We start from the raw sequence: 27,824 nt of genomic DNA on the forward strand, positions 1-27,824 counted from the left end.
CAATTTCCAAAGCACCCTTTATTTGCAGTTTCTGTAACTTTCTCAGGGCCTAAAATACCCCCCCAAAAGGCTCTTCCCAATATATAGGGTCAAGATCATCGCTTTGCACCTTTATTCCCAGGTTATTGTTATCGTAGCAGATCTAAGAGCTCCAGCTCCTCTAACTTCTCCCCACCAAGGCAGACGGTTTAGTAATGGGAGCTGGAAATCTGCAGAAAGTGCCTTCAGCCTCACCCAACTCATTTAAATTGTAATTGCCATGAATAGGAGGAGAGGAGCGGGCGGCTGTTATAAATACAGCCGGTGTCTTTGCTGCCGTCAGATTCTTCATGTCCTGTACACCATCTGAATCACTTTGGAGAAGGGAGAGGAAGCCATGGCAGGTAAGTGAGGGGCAGGGTGAAGATAGGGGGGGCAGGGTGAAGATAGGGGGGGCAGGGTGAAGATTGGGGGGGCAGGGTGAAGATTGGGGGGGCAGGGTGAAGATTGGGGAGGCAGGGTGAAGATTGGGGGGGTTCGTGAGTGAAATGATTTATTGCAGTCCTCGTGCAGGGTACTAGTTAGTATCTGTTACTACAGTAGTATTATCAAGTGATGGGGAAAAAGTAATACCTGATTGGGAGAAGTGGTGTAAGTGTGACCATGTATCCCAAGCTGCGGTACAAGTGCACAATTCCCAGCTCACACCATTGCATGGATCAGGGGTCGTATATACCAGAATATAATCTCCCAAGGGGGCTGGATCAGAACAGCGTGAGAAGTGCCCCAAGCTTACATTGATGCATTGAAAGACTTCAACATCATCCTACGTGTATTTCAACATTATATGGATCATTTGTAGGGTATGTAGGGAGATGGAGAGGCTCAGTGAGTAAAGACACTGGCTGGCACTGAGTTTGAAGCAGGGGAGCCTGGTTCAATTCCCGGTGTCGGCTCCTTGTGACCTTGGGCAAGTCACCTTATCTCCCTGTGCTTCAGGCATCAAAAACATAGATTGTAAGCTCCACGGGGCAGGGACCTGTGTCGGCAAAATGTCTCTGTAAAGCACTATACAAGAACTTATTATTTGTAACACCAGCCCTATATACATTTCCAATATCTTAAGTTACAAGTGAGTTTCAGTGTGAAAAGTGTCACCTAGCTACTTAAAAAGGCAATCCATGCAATATCCTACGTGCGTTGTATTTAATAAATCAGTTCTGCAGTATTAGATAACACTGCAAATGCCATTTTTGAGTTTTAATATGCTGAGCATTCTTTGATTTCTATAGCAGGCTTTAGCCCACCTCAACAGCAGTGCAAGATCATTGCAACCCTTTCCTGTTTGCGATCATTTGTTGCCAATGTTCCCAGCAGTTTGAGCTGCAAACTGTAACAATAGATAATGTTATCTTAGTGATATATACGAATACATTGTAGCTGCTGAGTTACACTGACTGAAGCATTGATTGAAACGGAAAGGCAGCCATTAAGTGAACCCTGGGAAGCAGGGTCTTTGCTGATCGATCACGGGAGAACTAATCGATCGACAGCTTAGCTAATTAGTTTTCAATAAAGGTAATTAAATGAGGCATACATTAAAAACAAAAAAAAAAGATCATTTTTTTGAAATGCCGCTTGGGATCCTTCTTTAGCAGCAATACATTGAAAATCCTAGGTGTGTTTTATAAATGAATCAGTTGTGCTTTACTAGATAATACTTACTACATTTAGTTTTATTCCCTCCCCCCTCCCTTTACGCCTTTTTTTAATGAGTTTTAATGTATTAAGCGTACATTTAAAATCCTATATGATTTTCTGCATACATCAGTAGTGTAGTATTAAATAATACATACTGCATTGTTGTCAAATAATTCCCCACTCATCACGCCCTTTTTAAATGAGTTTGACTGTACTAAGCTTCCTCAGGTTAATAGAGCAACCATGTACAAAGGCCCAGCACTTCGTCCTTTGAAATAGGCGGCCATATTGTGAACCCGGGCGATTTTGCCTATCGATCTCGGGAGAACGGATGGATCGGCAGCTTAGGGAATGATATCTTCTTAAAGCCGAGAAGCTGCTGCATCTATGAAAAGCAAAAAAAATAAACTGTATTACCACTTTAAGCAACTGGTATAAGATTAGCAGGTCCACGTCACGGCCACTTCTCGGGGGTCACTGGCTGCCAGTCCTGGCATATACTGTCAGGTCACGCTGATGGCTTGTAGTATATGCACCAGAATATGACATGGTTGAAATGTACAACCTCACTCCGCTTGTGGAAGAGGAACAAGGACACGTCCCCACGTCCCGGCGTGATATAATGTCATCCTTGTGCATACCATGGACGGGTCGGGGAACAACGATCTGCCGTGCATTTCCTGTGACCGCCACGCACTGCGTATCGTACCTTCTCTGCCTGCAACAGCACAATAACGGGCTCATTCTATATATGCGGAATAAGGCCCTAAATGGCTGCACAGCCAAATTATTGTATATTTGTGCTCTTATTGTCTTGTGATAGCTGTGACCTTTACACTTGGTAAAGGGGGTGTATATAATCCTTTGTTCTGCTGGTGGAAGCCAAGTTGGAGGATTTGAGGTTGATTATGGATCCCAGTGTATTTATTCAATGTTAAATACAATCAGTGGTGTTCCTAGGTTTTCTTACTTGGGGTGGGAAGTCCAAAGCTTTGGGGGGAGGGGGAACCTGAGACTTGCTGCACATCCATCGGCATGTAAACCCCGAGTCGGCAGCACCAGTCCTCAAGGGTCACCAACAGGCCCTGATCCACAAAGCTCCGTCAAGTGACGTATCGTGGTGGTGACCTAACATCACGTTAGCACAAAGGTCGAGAAGCCACGTTTTCTTCCGCAACGCGCAGAGCGTAAACTAAAGTGGCTGTTAGTGATAATGACATGCAAATTCCAAGCAAATGAGGCGTTATCTCAACATCACGTACCGACAAATCTGTTAACGCAGGGACTTATATATTTATAAAAATGTGTTACCAGGAAGTGACACATTGAGAGGAACCTCTCGTTTTCAAGCATGTCCTGGGCACAGAGTTATGATGACAGATACATAGTTACAAATACATAGTTACATTAAGTAACAGGGCATACATAATATACAAGACGTAGCATTCACAGTAAGAGATAATATATATTATAGGCGTATGTAACAGTTGCAGACCAGATTAAAATGTGAGACAGCTTTAGTTTTGAAAGAACGTAGACTGGTGAGTTTAGCGTTACGTTAGTGAAGGAATACGTAGAAGTGGCGATATTCACATCCAGACGCGGAAATGGGGAATGATCAGGGTCTGTATATTACATTACAGAATATTACTGTTAAGCGCTGTCCATCCAGAGATTTCAAGTTTCAAGAAAACGTTTTTTCATAAACCATATAGGCAAGGCAAGTGCATTCTTACCCCGGTGGGGTACATGAAAAGTGCATTGCAGGTCACTCACACGCAGGGCCAGGGTAATTGGCACCTTAGGTGAACCTTCAAACGTGTGCACCTCCCCACCCAAAAATAAAAATTCTGCATTAAGAATTACAGATTTATTTTCTAATTTGGTGGGACTTGCCCCAGTCACACAGGCCTCTCTCTCTCACACACTCCCCTCTCTATCCACCCCCCCATTCTCTCTCCCTCACCCACTCATCCTCCTCTCACCCCCCTCATCCTACCTGCCCCTCATCCTGTAACCCCACTTCATTCTCTCACCCCCCTTCATCCTTTCACCCCCCCTTGATTCGTTCACCCCCTTCATCCTCTCACACCCCTTCATCCTCTCACCCCCCTTCACCCTCTCACCCCCCATCCTCTCAACCTTCCTTCATCCGCTCACCCCCCTTAATTCTCTCACCCCCCTTCATCCTCTCACCCCCCCCTTGATTTTCTCACCCCCTCATCCTCTCACCCCCCCTTCATCCTCTCACCCCCTTTCATCCTCTAACCCCCCTCATTCTCTCAACCCCCCTTCATCCTCTCACCCCCCATCCTCTCAACACCCCTTCATCCTCTCACCCCCCCTTGATTCTCTCACCCCCCTTCATCCTCTCACCCCCCCTTGATTATCTCGCCCCCTTCATTCCCTCTCACCCCCCTTCATCCTCTCACCCCCCCTTGATTATCTCACCCCCTCATCCTCTCACCCCCCTTCATCCTCTCATCCCCCTCATCCTTTCATCCCCCTTCATTCTCTCACCCCCCCTTGATTCACTCATCCCCCCCCTCATCCTCTCATCCCCCCATGATTATCTCACCCCCCTCTTCCTCTCACCCCCCCCCCCCGTCCCCCAGTTAAATTCCCTCACCTGGCCACGGAGGTCCTCCCTTGCACCATAAGTTGTCTCTTTCATCCAGGTCGCAGAGGTCGGGCCACCCGGACCCCGCCCTCCTCCGCTCTGTGGCTGCTCTGCTCCGAGCCTCCCGCAAGTGGCGCTTCCGCTACCCCCAATCCTCCACCGCCCCCCCAAAATGTTCACCCAAGGCGACTTTCACATAGTAGGGGTATGGGTCTTGCACTCTCGAAACCCTTCATCAGTAGCTGGGGCCCCCAGAGTAAGAACGCATTAATTTTGTGCCTATATGGTTGCCCCCATAACCTCAGTAGGATCGCACCTGCATACAATAATAATAATATACATCTGTAATGAGGGGCAGTATTTTTTAATTGGGGAACTTGGAAAATATGTTTGTTCTCATGGTTGACTTTCCATGTATGTTGCACGCTCGGAGCTTCTCATGGAGGTGGGGGACATTCATATCAGATTAAAGACTTTTTGTGACCCTGAGTATCCGGGGCTACGACATCGGTAAAGAATAAGAAATAAGATGTTGCCAAAACAAAACAAGACTTTACAACAGGGGTGGAGAACTCTTGTCCTCAAGGGCCTCCAACAGGTCAGTTGTTGAGGATATCCCTGCTTCAGCACAGGTAGCTCAATCAGTTGCCAACTCCAGTCCTCAAGGCAAAATCACTGGACCACCTGTGCTGAAGCAGAGATATCCTTAAATCCTAACCTGGCGGTGGCCCTTGAGGACTGAAGATGGGTGAAGACGCCCCAAATCCGTTTCCCTTGACGTTCTCGTATTTTTTTCCCCAAAATCCGTTTCGCAGTGTAAAATCCGCAAACGGATTTGGTCGGTTTTAATCTGAGCGGATTCATCAAAAATCCGCCATTGGACACAACCCGTGGATCATAAGAATCCGTCCACGGGTTTGCAGAATCCGCGGGGTCTATGGGTAATCATAATTAAAAGTTCGCCAGCCGCGAATCGCCCCTTTTGAGATTGATCTGCTGAAATCCAAAGGAACCGTCCGATCCAAACTGACCCAAACAAATTGGCCCATCTGTATTGAGGCCTGGAGTCGGCCAAACCTGCCTTACACCCTCCAGCCTGTGTCTGCTGCAAAAACAAGTCCATTCAATATGGAAGAAAATGTATGCTCACTTCTTTCATTTAATTAAAAGACACCCCGGTGTCGCAGAGATAATCTGCAGCCTTATTCCCACAATCCTCCTGTTACTCAACTGATGTGTTAATTTTCTTAATTGCACAATTTTGCCTTCCAAGGAGTCATCAAAGGCCCAGGTTCAATAACCTCTGCTTAATTAGGGCACCTAACGTGGCATTACCTGAACCAGGATCGGATGTTAATTTCACTGAGTTAACGCCTTGTTCAGTAAGACAATTATATGCATAAATAATGGCTGTAATAGCACTAATGTCCCATTATTTTAGCATACTCTGCATTGTCTTTAAATAACGTGATGTTTTTGAAGTCTTGGCCTTACTCCTCCTACCCAGACCCTCATATAGAGTGTGTACCCCTCCCCTCCCAGAAGGAGAGCACATTACCCACCCATTAAGGCCCTTGGTAGGATAAATTCCCCGGCTTCGCTTCGGCCTTCAGCTTGTCCACCCTGGGCATTAATGGTCGGGTAGTGCCCTGCCTCTCGGGGGGATATTACTTATTATGATTATTAAGCCCCCCCCTCCCCCTGAAGGAGAGCGCATTACCCACCCATTAAGTCCCTGGGTAGGATAAAGGGCACAGCTTCGCTTCGGCCTTCAGCTTGTCCACCCTGGGCATTAATGGCCGGGTAATGCCCCGCCTCTCGATAAATGAGAGACTGTAGCATTACTTCTCAGCGTTAGCCGAAATGGAGCTTGGTGAATATCACGATTGGAATCTTACTGTATATCGACGCAACGTGTTTAACCACAGTCAGTCCTTTAGTGAATACTGCGTTGTGATTAACGGACGTTATATTAGGTTAACGTCCCATTATATAGGAGAACGCAGCTTCGTGAATTTCGGCCAGGATGAGTCCTCTTTCGGGCAGGAGATTCCGTCCTACGCCACAGAACAATCCAGTGTCATTACGTGTCTAAAACGTATGTGACAACTGGGAATTAATAACATACAGTATGACTATTAATGTACCTACAGTATAGAGTAACACTGGAGGGAGAGGGAGTAGGGGGTATGATACCTTTTATTGGACCAACAAGTACAGTGTAAACCTGATGAAGGACCCTGAGAGGTTGGAAAGCTTGTAACACCCTACTCCCTCTCCCTCTTTTGGTACTACATGGAGCAGCATGGCTCCCCGCCCTTCTCTTCCTACTGTTCAGATTCATTGTTAAACTAAATATAAAGCACTTCAGGGACAGAAGCACAACTTTAGGTATTAAAGGAGGAGTAATGAAACGATGAGTAGCTTTGCCCAGGCCCTGAAGTTGCAGGGACCCAGAATTAGAAGGTAAGCTGTTTGGGGTTACATTGTGTCTGTATGAATGCGGATTGAATGATGCATGCTCAGTCATGCTGAAAAGACACTATTATTATTTCAGATAAGCTTTTAATGCCCTCTTAGGATTACACATGAAACCTCCGATTTCATGAGACATACAGTATATTATTTCTCGGTCTTTATGGGAATACTAATTCAATGGTGAATAATGTCTCCCCCAATTACCTGTGGAACACTGGGTCCTTTTACAGATACTATATAATATATAAATGAGGATAATGATCACTTTGGGAAGACTTGAGGCACCACAGAGGCTGGGAGATCAGTAGTGATGGCATTATTACCTGTATGTATTTTGCAAAAACAGTATACAACTGATTGTTTGTACAGTATAGACACAATGCCCACATAAGGCAATGGCGTGACTACATCATGTATGTTCTCTTTACACGTGGTTCTGGCTTTTTGGTGCTCACATCTTCTTTATTCGACAGACCCCCAGGTCACCAGCTATGACTGGCACCTAGCGTATAATAAAACCGCCCATCATACGGATGCCTTTGACAGCAGCAATCTGATCCTCAGGAGAGGACAACCTTTCATTATCTCCCTGACCTTAAACAGGGCCCTGCAGGCAGGGGAGAACGTGATATTCAACTGTGAAACAGGTAACACTGTGACCTCAAACACAGCTAAATACAGCGCAGTGACTTCACACACAGCCAAATACAGCGCAGTGACCTCACACACAGCCAAACACAACACACTGACCTCACACATAGCCAAATACAGTGCAGTGACCTCACAAACAGCCAAATACAGTGCAGTGACCTCACCACAGCCAATCACAACACTGTGACCTCACACACAGCCAATCACAACACTGTCACCTCGCAGACATCCAGCCAAATACAGTGCACTGACCTCACACACCCAGCAAAGCACAACATGGTGACCTCACACACAACCAAATATAGTACACTGACCTCACACACATAGCCAAACACAACACTGTGACCTCACACACAGCCAAAAATCACACACTGACCTCACACACAGCCATGCACCACACTATGACCTCACACACAGTCAAGTGCAACACTGTGATGTCACACATCCATATACAGCACACTGACCTCACACACAGCCAAGCATAACAATGTGACCTCACACACACAGCCAAACACAACATGGTGACCTCACACACACTGCCAAATACAGCGCACTGACCACACACCCAGCCAAGCATAACACGGTGACCTTACACACAGTTAAGAACAACACACTGACATTACACTAGACACAGAAGACTGACCTCACACACTCGGCCAAACACAACACACTGACATTACACGCAGCTGTACAGTGACCTCACACACACAGACAACCACCACACACTGACATCACACACAGCCAAATAAAGGGCACGGACCTCACACACACAGCTAAACAGAACGCAATGACCTCACACACAGCACGCTGACCTCACACATGCAGTCAAACACAATGCACTAACCTCACTCACAGCCAAATACAACACAATGACCTCTCACACAGCACATTAACCTCACACACAGCGACATAGAACACATTGACTTCACACATGCTTACATACTTGACACTGAACTCACACACAGTAGACTCACATCAACATGGTTTGCTTTGTATTCTACATTAAAAGGTCCATCCCCAACTGAGGCATCGAAAACAAAGACAATATTCCCCCTGTTTGGGGCTCAGGGTAAGGACACGTGGAGTGCTGCCCTCTTATCCAGCTCCTCCAACACCCTGACTCTGACCATGAGCAGTCCTCCCACTGCTGTCATTGGACAATACACCCTGGGTGTGGCAGTATCTACCAGTGGCTCGGACAAGGCATATCTTCAACAGCTCGGAGGACTATATCTGCTCTTCAACCCTTGGGTCCCAGGTACAGAAACAGCCCGCTGAGAATCCCGCAAGACTTTTATCCCCTGTCAGTGCCTACTCTATGTGTCGTGGGCACTTGCACGATTTCTTTCACCTCTCTCCTGCTCTCATATTCCAGAGGATGATGTCTTCCTGGCTGATGAGGATCAGAGGAAGGAATACATTCTGAATGAATATGGAGTCCAGTTTGTGGGAAGTGAATATGAGATCCTGGGCAGAAGCTGGGAATATAACCAGGTACCCCGGAGAGTGTGGGGTTGGGTGGGGTTTACACACACAGATATTATCATGCACGTTATTTGTCTGTTTGACAGAACAACAATTATCAAGGACAGGCAATACCAAGAAAAATATTTTTTAGCGTAAAATTACCAATTTTACCATAAATTGGATTATGTCATGGAAACAATTGTAAAGCCATCGATGATGCTGAAAAGTGGTACTTTACTCTGTAATTGTCTTTCCTCAGTTTGAAAAAAATGTGCTGGAAATCTGCTTATGTTTGCTGGACCGAAACATAAACTATCTAAAGGACCCTGCTCTGGACGTCTCCAAAAGGAATGACCCACTCTACGTGTGCCGAGTGCTCAATGCTATGGTGAGAGACTGTCACGGTAGCTTATGACAAGATATAATGAACATCAAATATCTGGGTTGAACTGAACGAGGCTTAGATATAATAAAATATAATTTATTCCTTAAAAAGGTGAACACAGCAATATAGTACAATTAACAGGCAAGAAGGTAACACTTACTTAGGGTTGGGGGATGGAGAAGTATCAGCTAGCAATTCTCCAGCAATCCAGTGACATTCAAGATGGTATCAGAAGAACAGCTAAAAACTGTAGGGTTGACACAGTTTATATACCTGTGTAACCCTATTCTTAACATTCAATACAGACTATTGGTGAACAATTATCTGTATCCAATCCCTAACGTGGAGACACAGATTAACCCAATGCCCCCCAGCTAATTAGCCCATGTGTACTGGGACTCTATGGGTAGCCCCATAATTAAATCAGGGGCAACGACCAGTCTACCAAATGAAGTATCTGCATTGTTTGTAGGTGTAGACATAACACTTACAAACCACTCCAGTTTGATGATTCTCCACCCTCAGGCAGAGTCTGTTGATTAGTACTTGGTCTGTTGATTAGTACTTAGTGTAAACAATCAGGCAGTTAACTTTTGATCACAGTGCTTAGGCTCAATCAGCCGGCTGCCCTTCATGACCAATTAGCATAGGAGATGGGGTCTGCATTTTCAAAGCAGATCCAAAATACCATACATATACACTTTAATATCTACACATATTAATAAGTTCCATTCTGGTGGGCTCAGTGGGTCAAAATTTGCCAGTTCTTAATGCCAACAGTGACTCCACACATTGGCCAAATATCAACTCTCTGCGACCTCCAGAACTGGAGATACAGAAATGCACTTTTAAACATTAAAATACAGGCTTATAATGAAACATGGGAACAGGGGAACATACATTTTCCTGACATGACAAGGTGTAAGCCACATTCCTGGACCGCAGTCCATTTAACCCCTTGCCTCCCTGGTGAGGTCAGGGGGTGGCCATATGGGGTGCAACCCCTTTAATACCGGGCCAACCCCCTCTCCCTCTACAGAGATGCCCAATCACATATGGTGGACAATCGTTATAATCAAAATGATAGCGTTTCACAGGGCCTGTTAAGAGGAACTGAGCAAACCTTTAGTTTGTGGTGAAATAATAAGTGCAAATAGCGCTCATGCAAACAAAATACAGTGATATACAATATGGAACCTGTGATACAGAGTATGGTGAAGGTAGTCCTTGAGCTGCCTGAAAGGTTGATCTGGTATCTCCCAACCAGATATGGAGTCTGCGTGAAGAAACCTCCTATGGCGCTGAGGAAAGAATGGAAGTGGATTCTTGTGCAAAAGTTCTTTTCTTATGCTGTGAACCTCAGAAAAGGAAGACAAAGAAAGGCAAAAGACACTGCAATAGTGTATTACCCAGGGACATAATATGGTGTATATATTGAGAGCATTTATTTAATAAAACAATTAATAAAACAATTAATATAAAACAATTAATATAAAACAGGTGATCAATCAGATGTATAAGTATAAAACTTCCAAGCGCTTGTGCTTGAGGAAGATATGCTGCTCCGCCGTGGTAAAATTGAAATCCTACTCACCGGACATGAGTAGGACATGCGCAAGGGTTTAGGGTCTTTATCTTCAGAAGACACCGCTCGCCGTGGGGTGCAACCGTCTGTTGATGCAGGGGGATCGCCTGCAATGCTCGTGGACTCCTTGCCGACAGAGTTCATTCGATCGTCTCCTCCGCTGACGTCACCACCTGGATAACACTGCTACGGTGTCCCTGAGTGGCCAAAAACCTTTCCAACGCGTTTCGAAACTCCTATTGATGGGTTCCTTCCCAATTGGAGTTTCGAAACGCTTTGGAAAGGTTTTTGGCCACTCAGGGACACCGTAGCAGTGTTATCCAGGCGGTGACGTCAGCGGAGGAGACGATCGAACGAACTCTGTCAGCATGGAGTCCACGAGTATTGAAGGCGGTCCCCCCGCATCAACAGACGGTTGCACCCCACGGTGAGCGGTGTCTTCTGAAGATAAAGACCCTAAACCCTTGCGCATGTCCTACTCATGTCCGGTGAGTAGGATTTCAATTTTACCATGGCGGAGCAGTATATCTTCCTCAAGCACAAGCGCTTGGAAGTTTTATACTTATACATCTGATTGATCACCTGTTTTATATTAATTGTTTTATATTAATTGTTTTATTAATTGTTTTATTAAATAAATGCTCTCAATATATACACCATATTATGTCCCTGGGTAATACACTATTGCAGTGTCTTTTGCCTTTCTTTGTCTTCCTTTTCTGAGGTTCACAGCATAAGAAAAGAACTTTTGCACAAGAATCCACTTCCATTCTTTCCTCAGCGCCATAGGAGGTTTCTTCACGCAAACCTTTAGTTTGGTTTGATCTTTGGTCTGATTTGACGTGATGTCTCTTCTCTGGACCTGATGCCATTTTTATTTTACAAGGTAAACAGTAAAGATGACAATGGCGTGCTGGTGGATAACTGGAGCGGGGACTACGCAGATGGGGTGAGCCCAACCAGCTGGAACAGCAGTGTCACCATCTTGAAAGAATGGTACAACAGGGGATGCCAGCCTGTTAAGTACGGGCAGTGCTGGGTGTATGGAGGTGTGCTCTGCACAGGTAAGACGCCTGCAGCTTGTACAGAGATACAAGAGAAAAGGGGGAGCACAGGTTGAGGAATGATGGGGATAACAAATATATAGTAATTAAGTTTGAGGACAAATGTTTCCCGAACTAATAAAAGTGAGGATGGTGAAGTGTGAAATAACATAAACACTTACACGGCCTTGTGTAAATTCTGTCACATCAAGGTCCTTAATAGATCCTACTGGGGTTTTGAGTCACAGGAAGAGACTTCGAAGCAGATGGGAACCTTATACAGTATAACCCATAAGGTTGTTACGTTCTGAAAAGAATTTCAGTAATTTTTCCACTTTATTCGGTCTGGTGGTAGCGCCCGGGCATCTCCCAATGCCTGCAGCTTGTACCCAGAGCAAAATGCCTCTGTAGGGTGGCGGCATCCTGTTCTTCTAATCAAATGCACCCTCCTTGTCCACATGCTGTCCACCATTACATGGGATTTTGTTTTCTTACACTGCATTGATCATAGAACGCAAAGAAAGAGGTACAGAGATCTTAGTGTGTTTTTTTTTTACCCTAGTACTCAGGTGCTTGGGGATTCCAACACGTGTCATTACAAACTTCAATTCCGCCCAGGACAGGAATGGAAACCTGTTCATTGATTTATATTACAACAGCAACGGAAGCAGCGATGAGACTCAGCAGGATCTGATGTGGTGAATACCGATCTCTTCATTAGTTTTTGGGTTGGGTGGGAGAGATGTGGATAGATGTAAGAGGTCTCCTGCTTGACATCATTTGAGAAAGGAGGAACAATAGTTCCAAATCAGTGCTCAGACTGTGTAATCCTGGTCCAGATTATTATATAATTCCATGCATGGACCATATGAGAGTTTAGAATAAGAAGATAAATGTCCAGGACACATCAATGTTGTCTGCTTGTTAAGACATGATCATAATCGTAAAATAGTCAGATTTACACTCCAGAACATGTCCAGAGGGGATGTCGGTGATGCAACAAAGTGGAAACTCCAGCAGACCTCCCCCCCATCCCCCACTGCTTGTGGGATAAAGTAACTGAAGTTAGACTAAATACATATAGATATCACAACAACAGATCTTGAGAATATAGTGTGATGAATCACATAAAGATTTTACTTACGACCCTCCATTCCGTGTGTCCATGTGTCCCGTGGATTGGCGTGCTTCCAGCCTTTCGTTGAAGTCGAATACCGTAAGTGCTTCCCATGGGGAAGAATTAGGTGGAGCACTGCTCAAAAAAATGACGGAGGCTGGATCATAGAATAAAAATGTATTAGGTCATCAGCAACATTCTAAAAAGAAGTAGTGGGACAGTCTCTAATGCGTTTCGTCCAATACTGCTCTTTGACAAAGCACAGTATTGTGCGAAACACGTTAGAGACTGTCCCACTACTTCTTTTTGGAATGTTGCTGATGACCCAATACATTTTTATTGTACAATCCAGCCTCCGTCATGTGTTTGAGCAGTGCGCCGCCTAATTCTTCCCCGATGGGAAGCACTTCCGGTATCCTGCTTGACATCAGACTGTGGGGATCAGGGTTTGCAACCCCTATTACGCTTCATTTGTCAGTGTTCCCTGTGTAGTAGTCAAATCGCAGATTATTACTTCTACATTTGGGATCACACTGCTGGTATTTTGAATATTTCAGCCATCAATAGAGATTTCTAATAGTTGTGAAGTCTTGGAGATAATATATATATATATATTAATATATATATATTTCCCTATTCATAATCTTCCATAATGTGAGAGAATTCCAGGTCAAGCTGACCAAGTGTTCTCCTTTTACAGGAATTTCCATGTCTGGAATGAAGCCTGGTTCATTCGAAAAGACCTGGGGTCATCTTTCAATGGCTGGCAGGTGATGGATGCAACTCCATTGGAAACAAGTGTTGGTACGAGAGGTTCTATGCATTGGATGTCACATAGGAAGGCTTTGTCTCCCCAACTCAGTGCATATCTTCTAGTGAAGGATGCAAAAAAGGCAGCTTTCTTGTCTCATGCCGGCGGCACTGAAGAAACTTAAGATTGATTTTGCAAGTTGGGATATTTAAATTCTACTCAATATAAAACCCATACATTGTCAGTCCACCATGTGACAATGTACAATTTTTGTTGGTCTTTTTAGAATCAGCTACACGACTGAATGCAATACATCCTGTATTTTGTAGATCTTACTCAGTCCATGTTTAAAACAGCAGTGACATCTTAAGATGAGTGAAAATGATCTCTCTTTAATGAAGGGGTTATAAGGAGTTGCCTGCTCCTTATATTAGAAGTGAGCAAGTAGTTAGCTTTGCCTTCACTCTTCATAGATTAACTCCAGCATTTTGATGCCTCAGGGATTTATCGTTGTGGGCCTGCTCCTCTTACCGCCATTAAGGAAGGAGATGTTGATCTTAACTATGACGTGCGCTTCATGTTCGCCGCTGTGAACGCTGACCTTGCCTATTGGGTCTACTACAGTGATGGGACCAAGAAAAGGACCTCCAACGATACCAAGTCCATCGGCAAATTCATCAGCACCAAAGCGGTTGGGAGCGATGAACGAGTAGATGTCACACACACCTACAAATATCCGGAAGGTAAAGACAGGCATCTTCTGGTTATCATTGTATTAGCTTAGGAAGGGTCTGCATCAGTGCAAAAGTGGAGCAATTCCGGGACAAAAACTGCACCAGGTTTATCAAACCAAAAACCCCAAACGCTATCAACTGAATTTTTTCTTTGATAAATATGTTGACCTTTCTTGCCACAGAATTGCTACACTTTTGGCTTGATGTATAAATCCCCAAATGTCCTGCCTTCCCCGGAGAGCTTGCAGTCAACTTGTTATGTTTGGAGACATGTAGAGACAGTTGGGGTTAATATAAGTGCACTGACCACGTAGATAATGACCTGAAACTGGGCGTTGAACGTGTTTCCATTTCAAAAGATCTTCAGCTCAGCGTCACTTCTTCTTCACACAATATACGCATATCTGTCTTCCCCCCAGGCTCCAGAGAGGAAAGAGAAGTATTTGAGAAGGCGATTAACAAGCTGTATGAATATCCCATGGTCGAGCTTGAGAAGCACTTACTCGATTTCAATAGAAGAGTTGAGGAAAAACCAAAACAGGGACAGCTCCTGTTGGGACGGTTTACACTGGCACATATTAATACTGTTGGCCAGGATATACACCTAATACTGAGCCTGAAAAACCTGATGCCTAAGAGCATTAGTGTAATGGTGAACATGACGTCTGCCACCATTCTATACACCGGGAGACGTAGGCATGTGATCTGGATGGATGCAAAATCTGCCCCTCTGGGACCTGGGGAAGGTACGTGATTTTTATGTGCAGAAAGCATTTCAATATTGGCTCAGCAATGCAGGCCAATCTGAATCCTTAGTATTCAGACATACTAAGGATTCAAATACATGTTCCTTATTTGCCTTGGTTTGTATGTTTCTGTTCTGTTTATTGAGATGACAGCTCCAAATTGTTTAAACTTGTAGTGGTCAGAATGAGATTAAAAAGCACCATTCAGCAATATTACAATAGCGTTGCACACAGTAGCTAGAGGACCGAGGACCTGTACATGCTCTCACTATTCCTATTTATTTAACCCCCTCAAGAAAAACACATTTCCATCCCAATAACGTACGCCCAGTACAAGAGACATTTGACCGGAGACAACATGATCCGTGTGACGGCTTTGTGCGAGGTGGAGGGGTCAGAGGAACGGATCTTGGTGGAGAGGGACATCACCCTGGAGAAGCCCCCCATAACCATCACGGTAAGAAGATGAATAAAAATCACATTTGTCTCAGCCTTCTGTACATAGAGGGATCACCCACCCCGATGCCAAAGGTGGGAGTGCCATCCCAAATATCTCCAAAGACCAGAGTCTACAGACAAAATTCTGAATATGAAGAAGTAGGAGGCATCTGATGTATATTTTGAACATTTTACTTCAACAAAGTTAATTCTAAATATCTAAATATAAAATGTGACTCGTCATACTGTTATCATTACTTATTCATTGCCATATTTCTATTTCTTCTGGTTAAGACCCAGAGACCAGCATGAAGATGGCTGCTTGTCACTTTTTTGCAGTACGTGTCACACTTGGGCTATAGGTTGCCAACCCTGTTGTGTATATAGGGTGATCTTTAAAAACATAACCCAAAGAATTAGTGTATGTTGGTGATGAGGGCATGTTCTTAATGTACTTCTCAGCTTCCCAGTCCGGTTGTTATAAATACCGCCATCAACGCAGTGATCGTGGTGTCCAACCCTTTCACAGAGACACTGAACTCGTGCTCTTTGCTGGTGGAAGGAAACGGCCTGATTGATGGACTTCTCCAAAGAGAGTAAGTCTGAACACATCCTCCTTATCTTTTGCTGGTGCACTGTGTGCTAGCAGACACATGAAACCACCTCTCACCCGAAGTGCCAATTCCTTGATGCCTTCAAATCTCATCACAGACTAACCTGGCTTCTTATAATCACAGGATTCAAACCATATTGGCACCTCACTCACACGTGGGTGTCTTGAAATGAAGAAAAAATAGGCTTCAGTGCTTTAGAGCCTCGTTGTGTCAGGGTAATTAGAAAACTCTGGGCATGTCGACACAATGAATAATAATTTTTTAATCTAAGGGTAACTGAGAAAAGAAGAGTTGCATCCCGGTGAAATTTGGCCTGTCCCTTGTTAAATAGAATCGCTTTACATTTGTTTTAGGGAATTCAATGTTTTATAAAGTAATGGGAGGAGCATATGGTAACTTTAATAATAATAATAGCATGTTCTTGTATAGCGCTGCTAGTTTTACGTACACGTAGTGCTTTACAGAGACATGTTGCAGGCACAAGTCCCTGCCCCGGGGAGCGTTCAATCTATGATTTTGGTGCCTAGGGCACAGGAGAGATAAAATGACTTGCCCAAGGTCACAAGGAGCCTCAGTGCCAGTAATTGTCTTTACTCACTGAGCCACTCCTTCTCCCATCTCCTAATTGATGGTGGTTTTGGTACCAGGTGGTTTTGTGATACACAATACATAGTTAGAATTACAAATGAAAGTTTTGCTATGTATCCTAGTGGCACAAACGTACTTAATATTATCCAATCGTGACATTTTCGCTACAAAATGTACCAGCTTAATGAGAATAACTAAGGTCAAGGAGAGGGAAAGGACACTTAGTGATACTTCTAAGCATCTTAAAGCGGCATAGGACAACTTGCCGCAGCCGATCAACCGCGGAGGGCAGCTCGCCGCCGGTCATCTTGCCACGAAGGTAACACCCTAACCTTACCCCTTACCCCAAAAGTCCCTAACGTTATGTCCTTACCTTAACCCATTAACCTGTTACCCTGGAACCCTTAGCCTTAACCCCTTACCCTAAAAAGCTAAACCTTAGCACAAAACCCTAAAACCAATAATCGGAGCCCTTACCATAAAATCCCTAACCATAGCTCCTTACCCTAACCCCGTAACTTTAACTCTTACCATAAAAATCTTAACCTCCTTACCCTAAAACCCTTAAAGTTAACCCTTTAATAACTTACCTTAGCGGCGAGCTGGCTTTGGAGAGACGGCCGGAGGTGATTTGGCTGCAGCAAGTTGGCCAATTCTTGAAGATGGTCATCTTTAGATAGGAGTCCATAATTCACCCAAATGTAATTTGTTGTTTCCTGTAAAATAACAGTTAATTGTTTTATGGATTGAGCACTGTTCCCTGTGTGTGCGTGTGTGTTGTGTTCTGACAACATCATTGTTTTTATTTCTCATTTCAGTCTGCCAACATTAAAGCCCGGGGAAAAATGCACAGCAATCTTTGTCGTCACGCCTTTCAAGACCGGATCAAGACAGCTGCTAGTGACCTTCACATGTGACGAAATACGGAACGTGAAAGGGTCCCGCAGGATTCTGGTCGTTGGTGCTTAGTGATTTCATGATCAGTGCCGATTTGTTGATCACTGCCCATGCCCGAAAGGCAGTGCTAGGGTAACTCCGTAATAATAGTTTCCATATGTTGTGTTAGCAGTAGAGATGGGAAAAATTTTGCTGAAATTCGAATCCGTTGCGAGTTTGCAAGTTCCTTTCATCCGTGGATCAGTCTCACAAAGGCAATTTTTTTTCCTATCACTGAAAAGCCACAGAGGGGGGTGGGGGGGGGGGGGGAGAAGGACCTATTGCACTATATCTCCTCCAAATAACATACAGTATGGACAGTTATATTCAAAGAGGAGCACACCTTAGATACCTGAGAGATATGCAAAGTATATTTAAATTACTCACACCCCACACTTTCTAAAATGATTTCCATAATGGTTATATTGACCAGGCTAAGGCCTGAAGTCAGACCCAACAGGATCAGAACCCACAAGTTTGGCTATTCTGGGCAGCAGATCTAGCAGGGTGAGCTTAACCAGCTGCTGGGTAGCGCCACAATCACAGCATACTTACACACAACACAAGTCTCTCTCCTTCTCTCTCGCTCTCCAAATCCACAAGTGGATTTAATATATAATTCAATGGTGGATTTCACAAAATCCGAGGTGGAACTGATGGCGGGTTAGGATGCACCTGCACCGAATGTTTTTACCGCCCAATCCATAGTCGGATTTCTGTGTGCGGATTGGATTTTGACAGGTTCGTCCATTTCTAATGTAGTTGGCAGCATTATACAAAGAAGAATATTTCAACAATGAATTACTACTGTGTTAAGATTGCGGTGTCATCTACAGCAGGGGTGCACAACGCCAGTCCTCAAGACCCCTCCAACAGGTCAGGTTTTAAGGATATCCCAGCTTCAGTGCAGGTGGTGCAATCAAACGCTGAGCCACTGATTGAGCCACCTGTGTTGAAGCATGGATATCCTTAACCCCTGACCTTTTGGGGAGGTGTTGAGGACTGAAGTTGAGCCCCCTGATCTACAGTGTGTCACATGGAGCCATTTACAGGCATTCAACATCACCCCCATTCCGTATCTGGCTTGGTGCTGAACTATTTAACATGGCAGCAGGAGGAAAAGGGTTAATACGTCTAAATGGCAATATTTTATTATATTCAGTTAATTGGAAATAAAGGATTTGGGGATGTAGTGTGTGTATGTTGTAGGAGACTTAAACATCAAAATAAAATGCCCACCACACGCATTTCGCTTTGCTCAAACAGTGACAAAGAAAACATGCTCATTCCTAACTCTGTAGAGCAGTAGAACAATAATCGGACAACTTGATGTTGTTATTCCTGTATGTAATCTCAGAATGGATGTGACGAAATAAAGGCATTATCTTCCATTGTTATTCATCAGAATCAAATGAGTGTGCTAGTAATTCCAGAAGAATGGGTCACCAGCAATCAGATAATCTTTCCTCACTCAACTGATATTTCTGCAGATATAGGACAGTGATCTAATGAATGGGGCAGCGATCTACTGAATGGGACAACAATCTAATGAATGGGGCAATGATCTAATGAACAGGGGAAATTCTGCGTGGATTCTCAGGTCCACATATCAAATCAGTATCAGAACCACACCCTAAAAATCCTCCAAAAAGTATGGTGTTACAGGCAGCACTCCCAAATACAATTCAAGATATTGAGTGTTTGGTGCCAGGGAACGGCAGCAGGGACCCTAGGCCCTCCCAAAACTATAGTACACAAATGGGTGGTGTTCCCAGCACTCAATGTAAATATAACGAAACAACTCTGAAATATGCCAAAATAATTTGTTGTATTGGAATAAACATATATACAGTAGTATAAAATATGGGGAATGCTTAGACTATATGTAAAGAGGTCTATGCGTACAAACAAATGTTCAAATGGCATGGTGGGAAGGGAGGGGGGTGGCTGGAAGAAGGAAAAGACAAGGGAAACAGCAAGGGAAAACAAAAAATGGGAGTGACACAATGCCATGTTGGCAAAAAGCCAGATAGAGCGATTGTGATAGAGTTAAGGGGGGCAACATTTCGGGGTGTTGTGCCTCTTCCTCAGACCCGTTCCCACAGGTCCCCAAAAAAGGAACGTGTGGTACTTCCCTTCAAACCATACCACATTGGTCTCCCACCCAACTGATGGTTCTTTTACACGAAAGGAGCGGATGTTCAAAATTGACATACTGTAATTCGGAGTGAGAATTTCTTCCTCTTTGAGGGCACATACTTCATACAAAAGCAAGACGTGCTAATGGGGTTTAATATCGGCACCCACATACGCCAACATTTTCATGACTAAATTTGAGACTAATTTTGTCTTTCATCATCAATCATTTATGACACATGGGCATATGTGGGTGCAATATATCGACAATATATTTCTCATAAGGGCAGGTAGTGAGAAGACACTTCACAACTTTATCGGGCACCTGAATAGTGCCAAAGAAATAATTGTTTTCACTTCATCTGTTAGTAGAAAGGGTATTAATTTCTTGGACACAACCATTTTAATACGGAATGAAAGACTAGAGTCTGACCTTTACACTAAACCCAAAGACCAGGAACCATCAAAGGCTTACCCTAGAGCCAATTTCTTAGCGCAAAGCGTATTATTAGTACCTGCCCACAAGTCCCCGAAAGATTAGATTCCATACAGAATAAGTTCTCAGAGAGAGAGGATACTGTCAAGTGTCCCCAAAACACATACGTGTGTCATGGTTGATTCATGAAATCACATTGGGCTTACTTTGACCCGTCATGTCTTTGTCTCCCCCTCATGTTTTTCCCTCTCCACTCCACCCCCCAGTGTCTTTGTTCCCCCCCCAGCCTTCTCTCTCTCCCAGCCTGTCTCACCTCACCTAGCCTACCACTCTTCCTCCCTCCCCCCATGCCTGTCTCTCTCACAGAGCTGTAATGGGGTGAGTGAACCAGTCCAGTACTGTATTGTTTAGACCTTATAAATGAAATCTGGGATGTAGACTTCTGTGAAAGGGTGGCCAACTCCAGTCCCTGCTCCAGCAGCGGTTGTGCAATCAGTGGCTCAGTCAAAGACTGCACCCCCTGTGCTGAAGCAGGGATCCTGAAAACCTGATCTGATGGTGGCCCTTGAGGACTGGTGTTGGCCAATGACTGAACCACTGATCGTGTCACCTGTGCTGAAGCAGGGATATCCCATATACCTGGCCTGTTGGTGGCCCTTGAGAACTGGTGTTGACCACCCCTACTCTACTCTCTCAAACTGTGTGTAGTGGTTTAGGAATCTCATGAAGCAATCGCACAGCAGCTGTGAATGAAATATAATCGGGAAAAAAATAAACAAGAAAAGAGTCGCTTTTTTAGCAAATAATGTATGTTATTTATATCTGGATATAATTTGACCTGCTGAATAATAACATGGAAATTTTTTTTTTGCCTGTGAGCTGTTAAAGCTGCGGTCCCCGATTTTGGGGATGATGTCCGCCCCCCTCTGAAGGTCTGTCTGGTGCCCTCCTCTGGGTCCCCAGAGTGGGAGCCGCCTCTGGAGCCGATGTTGTACCGCTGCACTTTTTCTCCTGCTGTAGCGCTTGTCCTCTGGGTTGCTTTACTCAGGGGGTGTCGTGCTCCTGCCTGGAGCTTGTCTGCGTTGCGGTTGGCTTCCTGGGTCTCTCTGGCTCGTCCTCTGTTATACCGGAAGTGACGTCGTGGCTGCGTGTTTCCGGTTTCTGTGGCTGGGGTTTTCCCTGAGCCAGGCGCTACTCACTGCTCTGTGCTGTGGAGACGGACTCCGCTGTTGTTTGGACGTCTGTGTTTGGTTCAAAACTTTGCTGACCAACAGTCAGGATCAGAGACTGGAACAAGTCAGCTAGTTCTGTAAAATGATCCTACGCGTTTCGGTGCCACTGCGCCTTCCTCAGGGATATTGTGTTGCACTGTTGGATCCCTGCTATATACACATCCGAGAGCTACTGGCCTGATTTCTAATTGGTTAATTAATTAATTGGTTTATTGATATCCTCATGTTTAACTCTCCGTTTGCATACTTTAGGTTGATTGCCAACAGTGTTCCACAAATGTAATGTGGTTCATGTCATAATAATTTGCTTATCTGTATCATATGTATAGCATAATATAAATGTCATTAAAAATACAATAATAAATACATTTTTATTGGCAGTGTTCGACAAATCCATTAAAATACAGGCCCGTGGCGACTGGATTTGACCCCGTGGCGACCTCCTCATGGCCGACACCAAGCAGGGCGGGATTGGGGGTGGGACTAGGTGGCGAGTAGATTTTTTGGTTCGGCGAGTAGATTTTTGGGTGATTTGTCAACCACTGTTTATCTTAATATATAAAATCGAAAGGTTGGTGCTAGCTGCGGTGAATCTGATTGGTCCTCAGCCTCTGGCCAATCAGATTGGTGGCTCTGACGTCACCCAACTGCCAATCTCTTCCCCCTCGGCCACACACACACACACACACACACACACACACACACACACACACACACACACACACACACACACACACACACACACACACACACACACACACACACACACACACACACACTCTCTCCTCTCCCCCACCCCCCCATCACACTCACCTCCCTCCCCGGTGCTCACTCACCTCTCTCCCCGGTGGGGGGACAGGCAGTGGGCAGGCAGCCTCCGGAAGGACCCCCTTCCTCCTGCAGCTGGTCCCACCAGATATCGCTCTCCGTTTCCTAAGGCTATTTATACACATGATTTACAACAGGATACTGTATATATAAATCGTGTGCTGGGCACTCGCTAAGGTCAGACAAGATGGTGGCGTTGGCAATACTGAGGCAGTCTGTTCCTGCCCGGCTCCTGTCAGGTGCTTGTTTTCCCGCCCAAAGACCCGCCACTGTCCCCGGCGCTCAGTCACCTCCCTCCCCAATGCTCACTCACCTCCCACCCCGGCGCTCACTCACCTCCCTCCCCGGCGGGGGGACAGGCAGTGGGCAGGCAGCCTGCAGCTGCCTCGCGGCGCCGAGTGCATAAGATGGCGGCGCCCGGAAGGAGAGGTGACATATCTGTGTGTGTGAGTGTGTGTGTGTGGGACACTGTGTGTGTGTGTGTGTGTGTGTGTGACACTGTGTGTGTGACACTGTGTTTGTGTGTGACACTGTGTCACTGTCCCCCCCCTCCTGTCCACTGTCCCCCCCCCTCCTGTCCACCTCCCCTCCTGTCCACTGCCCTCCCCCCCTCCTAGCGGGAAATTTAACTCACGGGCAACGCCGGGTCTCTCAGCTAATTGGTATATATTAAAACATAGCGTATCAACGTAACCTTAATAACTGATTCTTTACATGGCTATGTGCTTATTCTAATTCATCAGTTATCATTAAAACTTCTTCAAGAAAGGTACCGATAAAATTGAAGGTTTATACATATGTGTAAATATATTCTAAGATGTTTAAAATTGTATACATATACATTTTAAAACCCTTATTAATCTTAAAATGTATGGGATACTATATGCTCATGTACAGCTTTTTCCAATTTTGGTATCGTAATAAAAACGTAGGATTCTTTCTAATGTTCGGAGCAGGTGGAACAAGTGATCTACTGAAATGCTAGCAAGTCTAATTCCTCATGGAGACCTCCCAATTGCGTGGTCTGAAGTTTAAATATCAAGTCTCAATTTTAGAAATCTGTCCCCTCTTGCTGTACCCATGTTTATACTTTCTATTCCTATTACCACCAAACCTTCTGGCTTTTGATTGTGTTTGAGGGCAACGTGTCTAGACACTGCGTGTCCCATGAACCCTTTTACAATAACCCGTCGGTGCTCCAGAAACCTTTCTTGGAGCATCTTTTTTGTGCGACCTACATACAGTATCGTAGGCCGCAACGTAAATGTAAGGAGATATACCACATGTGTCGTGTTGCAGTTTATGAAATGTTTCAAATTAAATGTCTCCTCTGCAACCTTAGATCTGAATTCGATCACCCTGTTCCAAATGTGCTTACATGTGAGGCATCCATCTCTTCCACATTTGTAGCAGCCTATCGGACGAACAGGGAGCCACGTCTCCCTTGTGCCATTTTTGGTTTCTAAACTAGCTCGTTCTTTCCGAAGTGCGCTGGGTGCAATGACATTTTTGAGGGATCTAGCTCTACTAAAATGTATTGAGGTTCTATCTTCTAGCTCCTCCTTTAGGATTGTGTAATTTAGTAGTATTCCCCTATGTGTTTGGATCATTTTTTTGATACTATTAGCTGACCTATTATATTTTGTTATAAATAGACAATTCCTTCCTAACCTTTCTCCCTTAGTTTCTTCTCCTCTCTTGTCTTTATTGATCAGTGCACCTCTATTTAGTTTGCATACTCTACTTAATGCTTCCTCAACTTCGTCATCGGTGTACCCTTTTTCTTCAGTAAAAGTGACTGCTGCTCAAAGTCCTGATCTTTCGTGCAGTTCCTACGTAGTCTCAGTAACTGTCCGTACGGGATGTTGTTTTTCCAACGTTTGGGATGGTTACTCTTAGAATGTAAATAGCTATTTGCATCCACAGTTAATAATATATTAATATATATATATTTAATATATACACAAAAATATGTTTTGGTGCAAATGTTTACATCCTCATTAAAATTAATTAGATCTAGATAATCTATTGTTTTGGCTTCATATTTAACTGCAAATTTGAGATTCATCTCATTGGTGTTTAAAAATAAAATACATTTCTTTAAAAGTTCCTCACCTCCCTTCCAGATAAAAATGAGATCGTCTATGAACCTTCGATAAAATAATATTTTCTCTAAAAATATGTTATTGTGCCCTAAGTTGTATTCCTCCCAGTATCCCATAAACAAATGTGCAAAGCTGGGAGCGAATTTTGTACCCATTGCTGACGCGCACACTTGTAGATAAAATTTTGCCTTCAAAGTTTAAATAGTTGTGGGTTAAAATGAATCTAATGCAGTTTATGATAAAACTAATCTGGTCTGGGCACATTAAAAAGTATTTTTCTAGAAAGTATCTTACAGCTGTGATCCCGTTTTCATGCTCTATACATGTGTACAGGGCCTACACATCACAGGTTACCCAAATTAGGTCTTCTGACCATGGAAAGTTTTGAACCAATTCTAATGTGTCCTGTGTCTCTCAGATATGATTTAAAACATTTTACATGGGTTTGTAGGAATGAATCTATAAATTCAGATAGGTTTGCTTTGATGGAGCCAATGCCGGAGACAATCTGTCTCCCTGGTGGATCTATCAGACTTTTGTGTATTTTTGGCACATGATAGAAAATTGGCATTCAGGGATGAGGGATATTTAAAAATAGAAATTCTGATTTATTTAAAATATTTTTGTCTAGACCGTCCTTGAGTAGTTTTTTGAGGGTATCCTGGTAATCAAAAATTGGATTTTCATTAATCTCTAGATGATTGCTTCCTTCATATAGCCTGTTGTCATGTACCACAACACCTCCGCCTTTGTCTGCCTGCCTTATACCTAGACTTTAGTTGTTCTTGAGTTCATCCAAGGCTGTTTTCTCTGTTTGTGTTAGGTTTGGGACTATTTTTATTTTAGATTCACACAGTTTTTTTAAAATCTTATTAAAACAATAGTTGGGATATTTCCATGTTCTGCCCTTTAGGCCGTTTTTTTGTTTTCCATGTTATTATTCAGCATGTCAAATTATATCCAGACATACAGTAAATAACATACATTATTTGCTTCAAAAGCGCCCCATTTCCAGTTCGTTTTTGCTATTTTCACTATAGGATTAATTATCCTTCATCTTGGAGCAGCCTTACACAGCAAATTATTCACCATGGACTGGACTCACTATCCAGCAGTACACACACAAGTACTGCTACATTGGACACTCTGGGGCATTAATACAACCCCTGTTTAATCAACTGTGTCTTTCGAATCCACAAATTTTTAAGAAGCCGCTGTGTTAGATACACATTGCAATAACACCGCACGGTTTATATTGTTCATGTCACACAGCCATAATTGTGTTTAGATAGATCATTATCTATTAAGGTTTAACTCTAGGAACTGTTATCAAGCACACAAGTTGTGTCTAACACTCATCCCACATTTACAGGGTAACCCATCACCAAACCAGTGTATGGTTACGGAGCGCACATCTTTATCATTTTTTTTCTGAATGAAATATAATCCCCTGTTAAAAACGAATACGTGGAGCGATTTGCAACAAAATCTGATCTTCAGAGACCTCCTAGTTTAATTTTTGTGTGGGGGTTTCATCGTGTTCATTTGCATTTTTTCCCCTTGTCAATTCCTTGTGTAAGCCCTGACCCTACTATATAGATAAAGCTGTGGGGAAAAACATGCAAGGTCAGCGATACTTAGGTTACCCCAAACATCCGTGGAAGAAAAAAAACCCCACTCTAAGGCTGTGTCCATGCTTCGAGACAGCGCGAGTGGCGCGATCAAACACATTGAGTCTATGGGAACATTAATAGAGCGCACGCACGTGCACGTTTTTCGTGAGACAAGATTTTTTTAAATTTGTCTCGTGACGGCCGGGTGAGGTGAGCGCTTCGCCCAATGAGGAGGAACCAGCTCTGTGACGTCATCAGCCATGCCTCCGACACGCCTCCCCGTTGCGAGGATCTGTAGTCCACAGATCATTCAACTGACAGTCACGTGATGCCATGCGTTCCGTCACACACATGCGTGCACGCCTGCGCCATGGACTCGACCTAAGACTTATGGGTGACAACCTGTCCAGGAGACTTTTATTACATATTGTGCAGCTACAACAAGAGTACATAGAATAGTCAAACACTTGAATACAAACCAGCACTGCAGCTTTATTCTTAAACATCTACTTTTAAAAATTCGCAAAGAGGCGTGCATGCATGATTTCACAATGTCTTACAACATGTGACGTATACTTCGGGTTCCAGCAATTAAACTGTTATTCCCTATACAGATTGGTATACAGTATGTTTTGCAAGTGGAGCTATACAAAATTAAACAATCTAACAGGAGCAAATGTTTATTCTCATTCCAAGGGCATATGCCCTGCCTGACGTCATCCCGTTCATCGTCATTACAATGGGAAAGCATAACAGTAATGCAACTAGCATAAGAAAGACAGTTTATAATTAGATAAGTGAACTGACTATACAGCAGTTTCTACGGTTAACCAACAATAATGAAATGCATATCTTATTGTGCTAAAGGCCTTTCTTACCCACAATCCCCTTCTGCACTGAGCAAGGGTCTGAAATCTGAAATTACGATCCTCCACACATATATCTGCACTGAAGAATTGCCGCATGTATTTTGTCACATTTCATGTAGCGTTGGGCATTTTTGTTTTTTGTTGTATGCATTTGGCCACGCCCAGTAGCTCTCCTGTCTGACACAATACATATGCTTTATAAATGATGTGGTGGGTTTTGGGGTTCTTGAACTTGCTGGGATATTTTGTGTTTATTGAAATTGATTTGCAACTGGCACCAGTTGCTTGGAGGTTTGTGGCCGCTCTCCCACCTCCCCAGGGTTTAAGCTCACTCGCCCCACTTTCCAAGTTGCAGTTATTTTTCATGTTCCTGTTATGACAGACCCAATGTGGACACTTCCCTCACAGAGAGGCACATGAGGATTTGACCAGGTAGTGTTAGGACCTGCAGAGTGGTCATGCCGTGACGTGGCCGCAGGCTTATAAAGCTTTGGCCTAAGGGTTTCACTAAATGACCCTTACTCATGAGAATATCAGCACTGAAGTATTGCAGTTTGTATTTTGTCACATTGGATGTAGCGTTTGGCATTTTTGTTGTATACATTGACTGCTAGACGCATGTGCCTTAAATCAGTTATAGATGTCCATTACTTCACATTGATATGACACATTATCGCACCAGCTGATTTACATTTGTGGTGGTTTTTGCGGAGGTAATAAAGAGATTAGTGTAACGGGGACTTATCACTGTTTGAGAGAAACTGCCTCTAAA

At 44.0% G+C, this 27,824-nt stretch overlaps 1 protein-coding gene across 1 annotated transcript; it reads left to right on the plus strand.

The window, feature by feature from the left end:
* The first annotated feature begins 270 nt into the window (after positions 1 to 270).
* Positions 271 to 20,670, plus strand: LOC142466613 (protein-glutamine gamma-glutamyltransferase E-like). The gene is made up of 13 exons (XM_075571832.1): positions 271 to 383; positions 7,252 to 7,425; positions 8,439 to 8,687; positions 8,805 to 8,923; positions 9,156 to 9,284; positions 11,753 to 11,930; positions 12,472 to 12,607; positions 13,727 to 13,830; positions 14,278 to 14,520; positions 14,931 to 15,257; positions 15,554 to 15,714; positions 16,158 to 16,291; positions 17,716 to 20,670. The coding sequence occupies exons 1-13, from the start codon at positions 377 to 379 to the stop codon at positions 17,864 to 17,866; spliced, it is 2,112 nt and encodes a 703-aa protein (XP_075427947.1). The 5' UTR covers positions 271 to 376; the 3' UTR covers positions 17,867 to 20,670.
* Positions 20,671 to 27,824: the final 7,154 nt, after the last annotated feature.

This window comes from Ascaphus truei, chromosome 15 (assembly GCF_040206685.1).
Source record: "Ascaphus truei isolate aAscTru1 chromosome 15, aAscTru1.hap1, whole genome shotgun sequence".
Taxonomy (NCBI): Eukaryota; Metazoa; Chordata; class Amphibia; order Anura; family Ascaphidae; genus Ascaphus; species Ascaphus truei.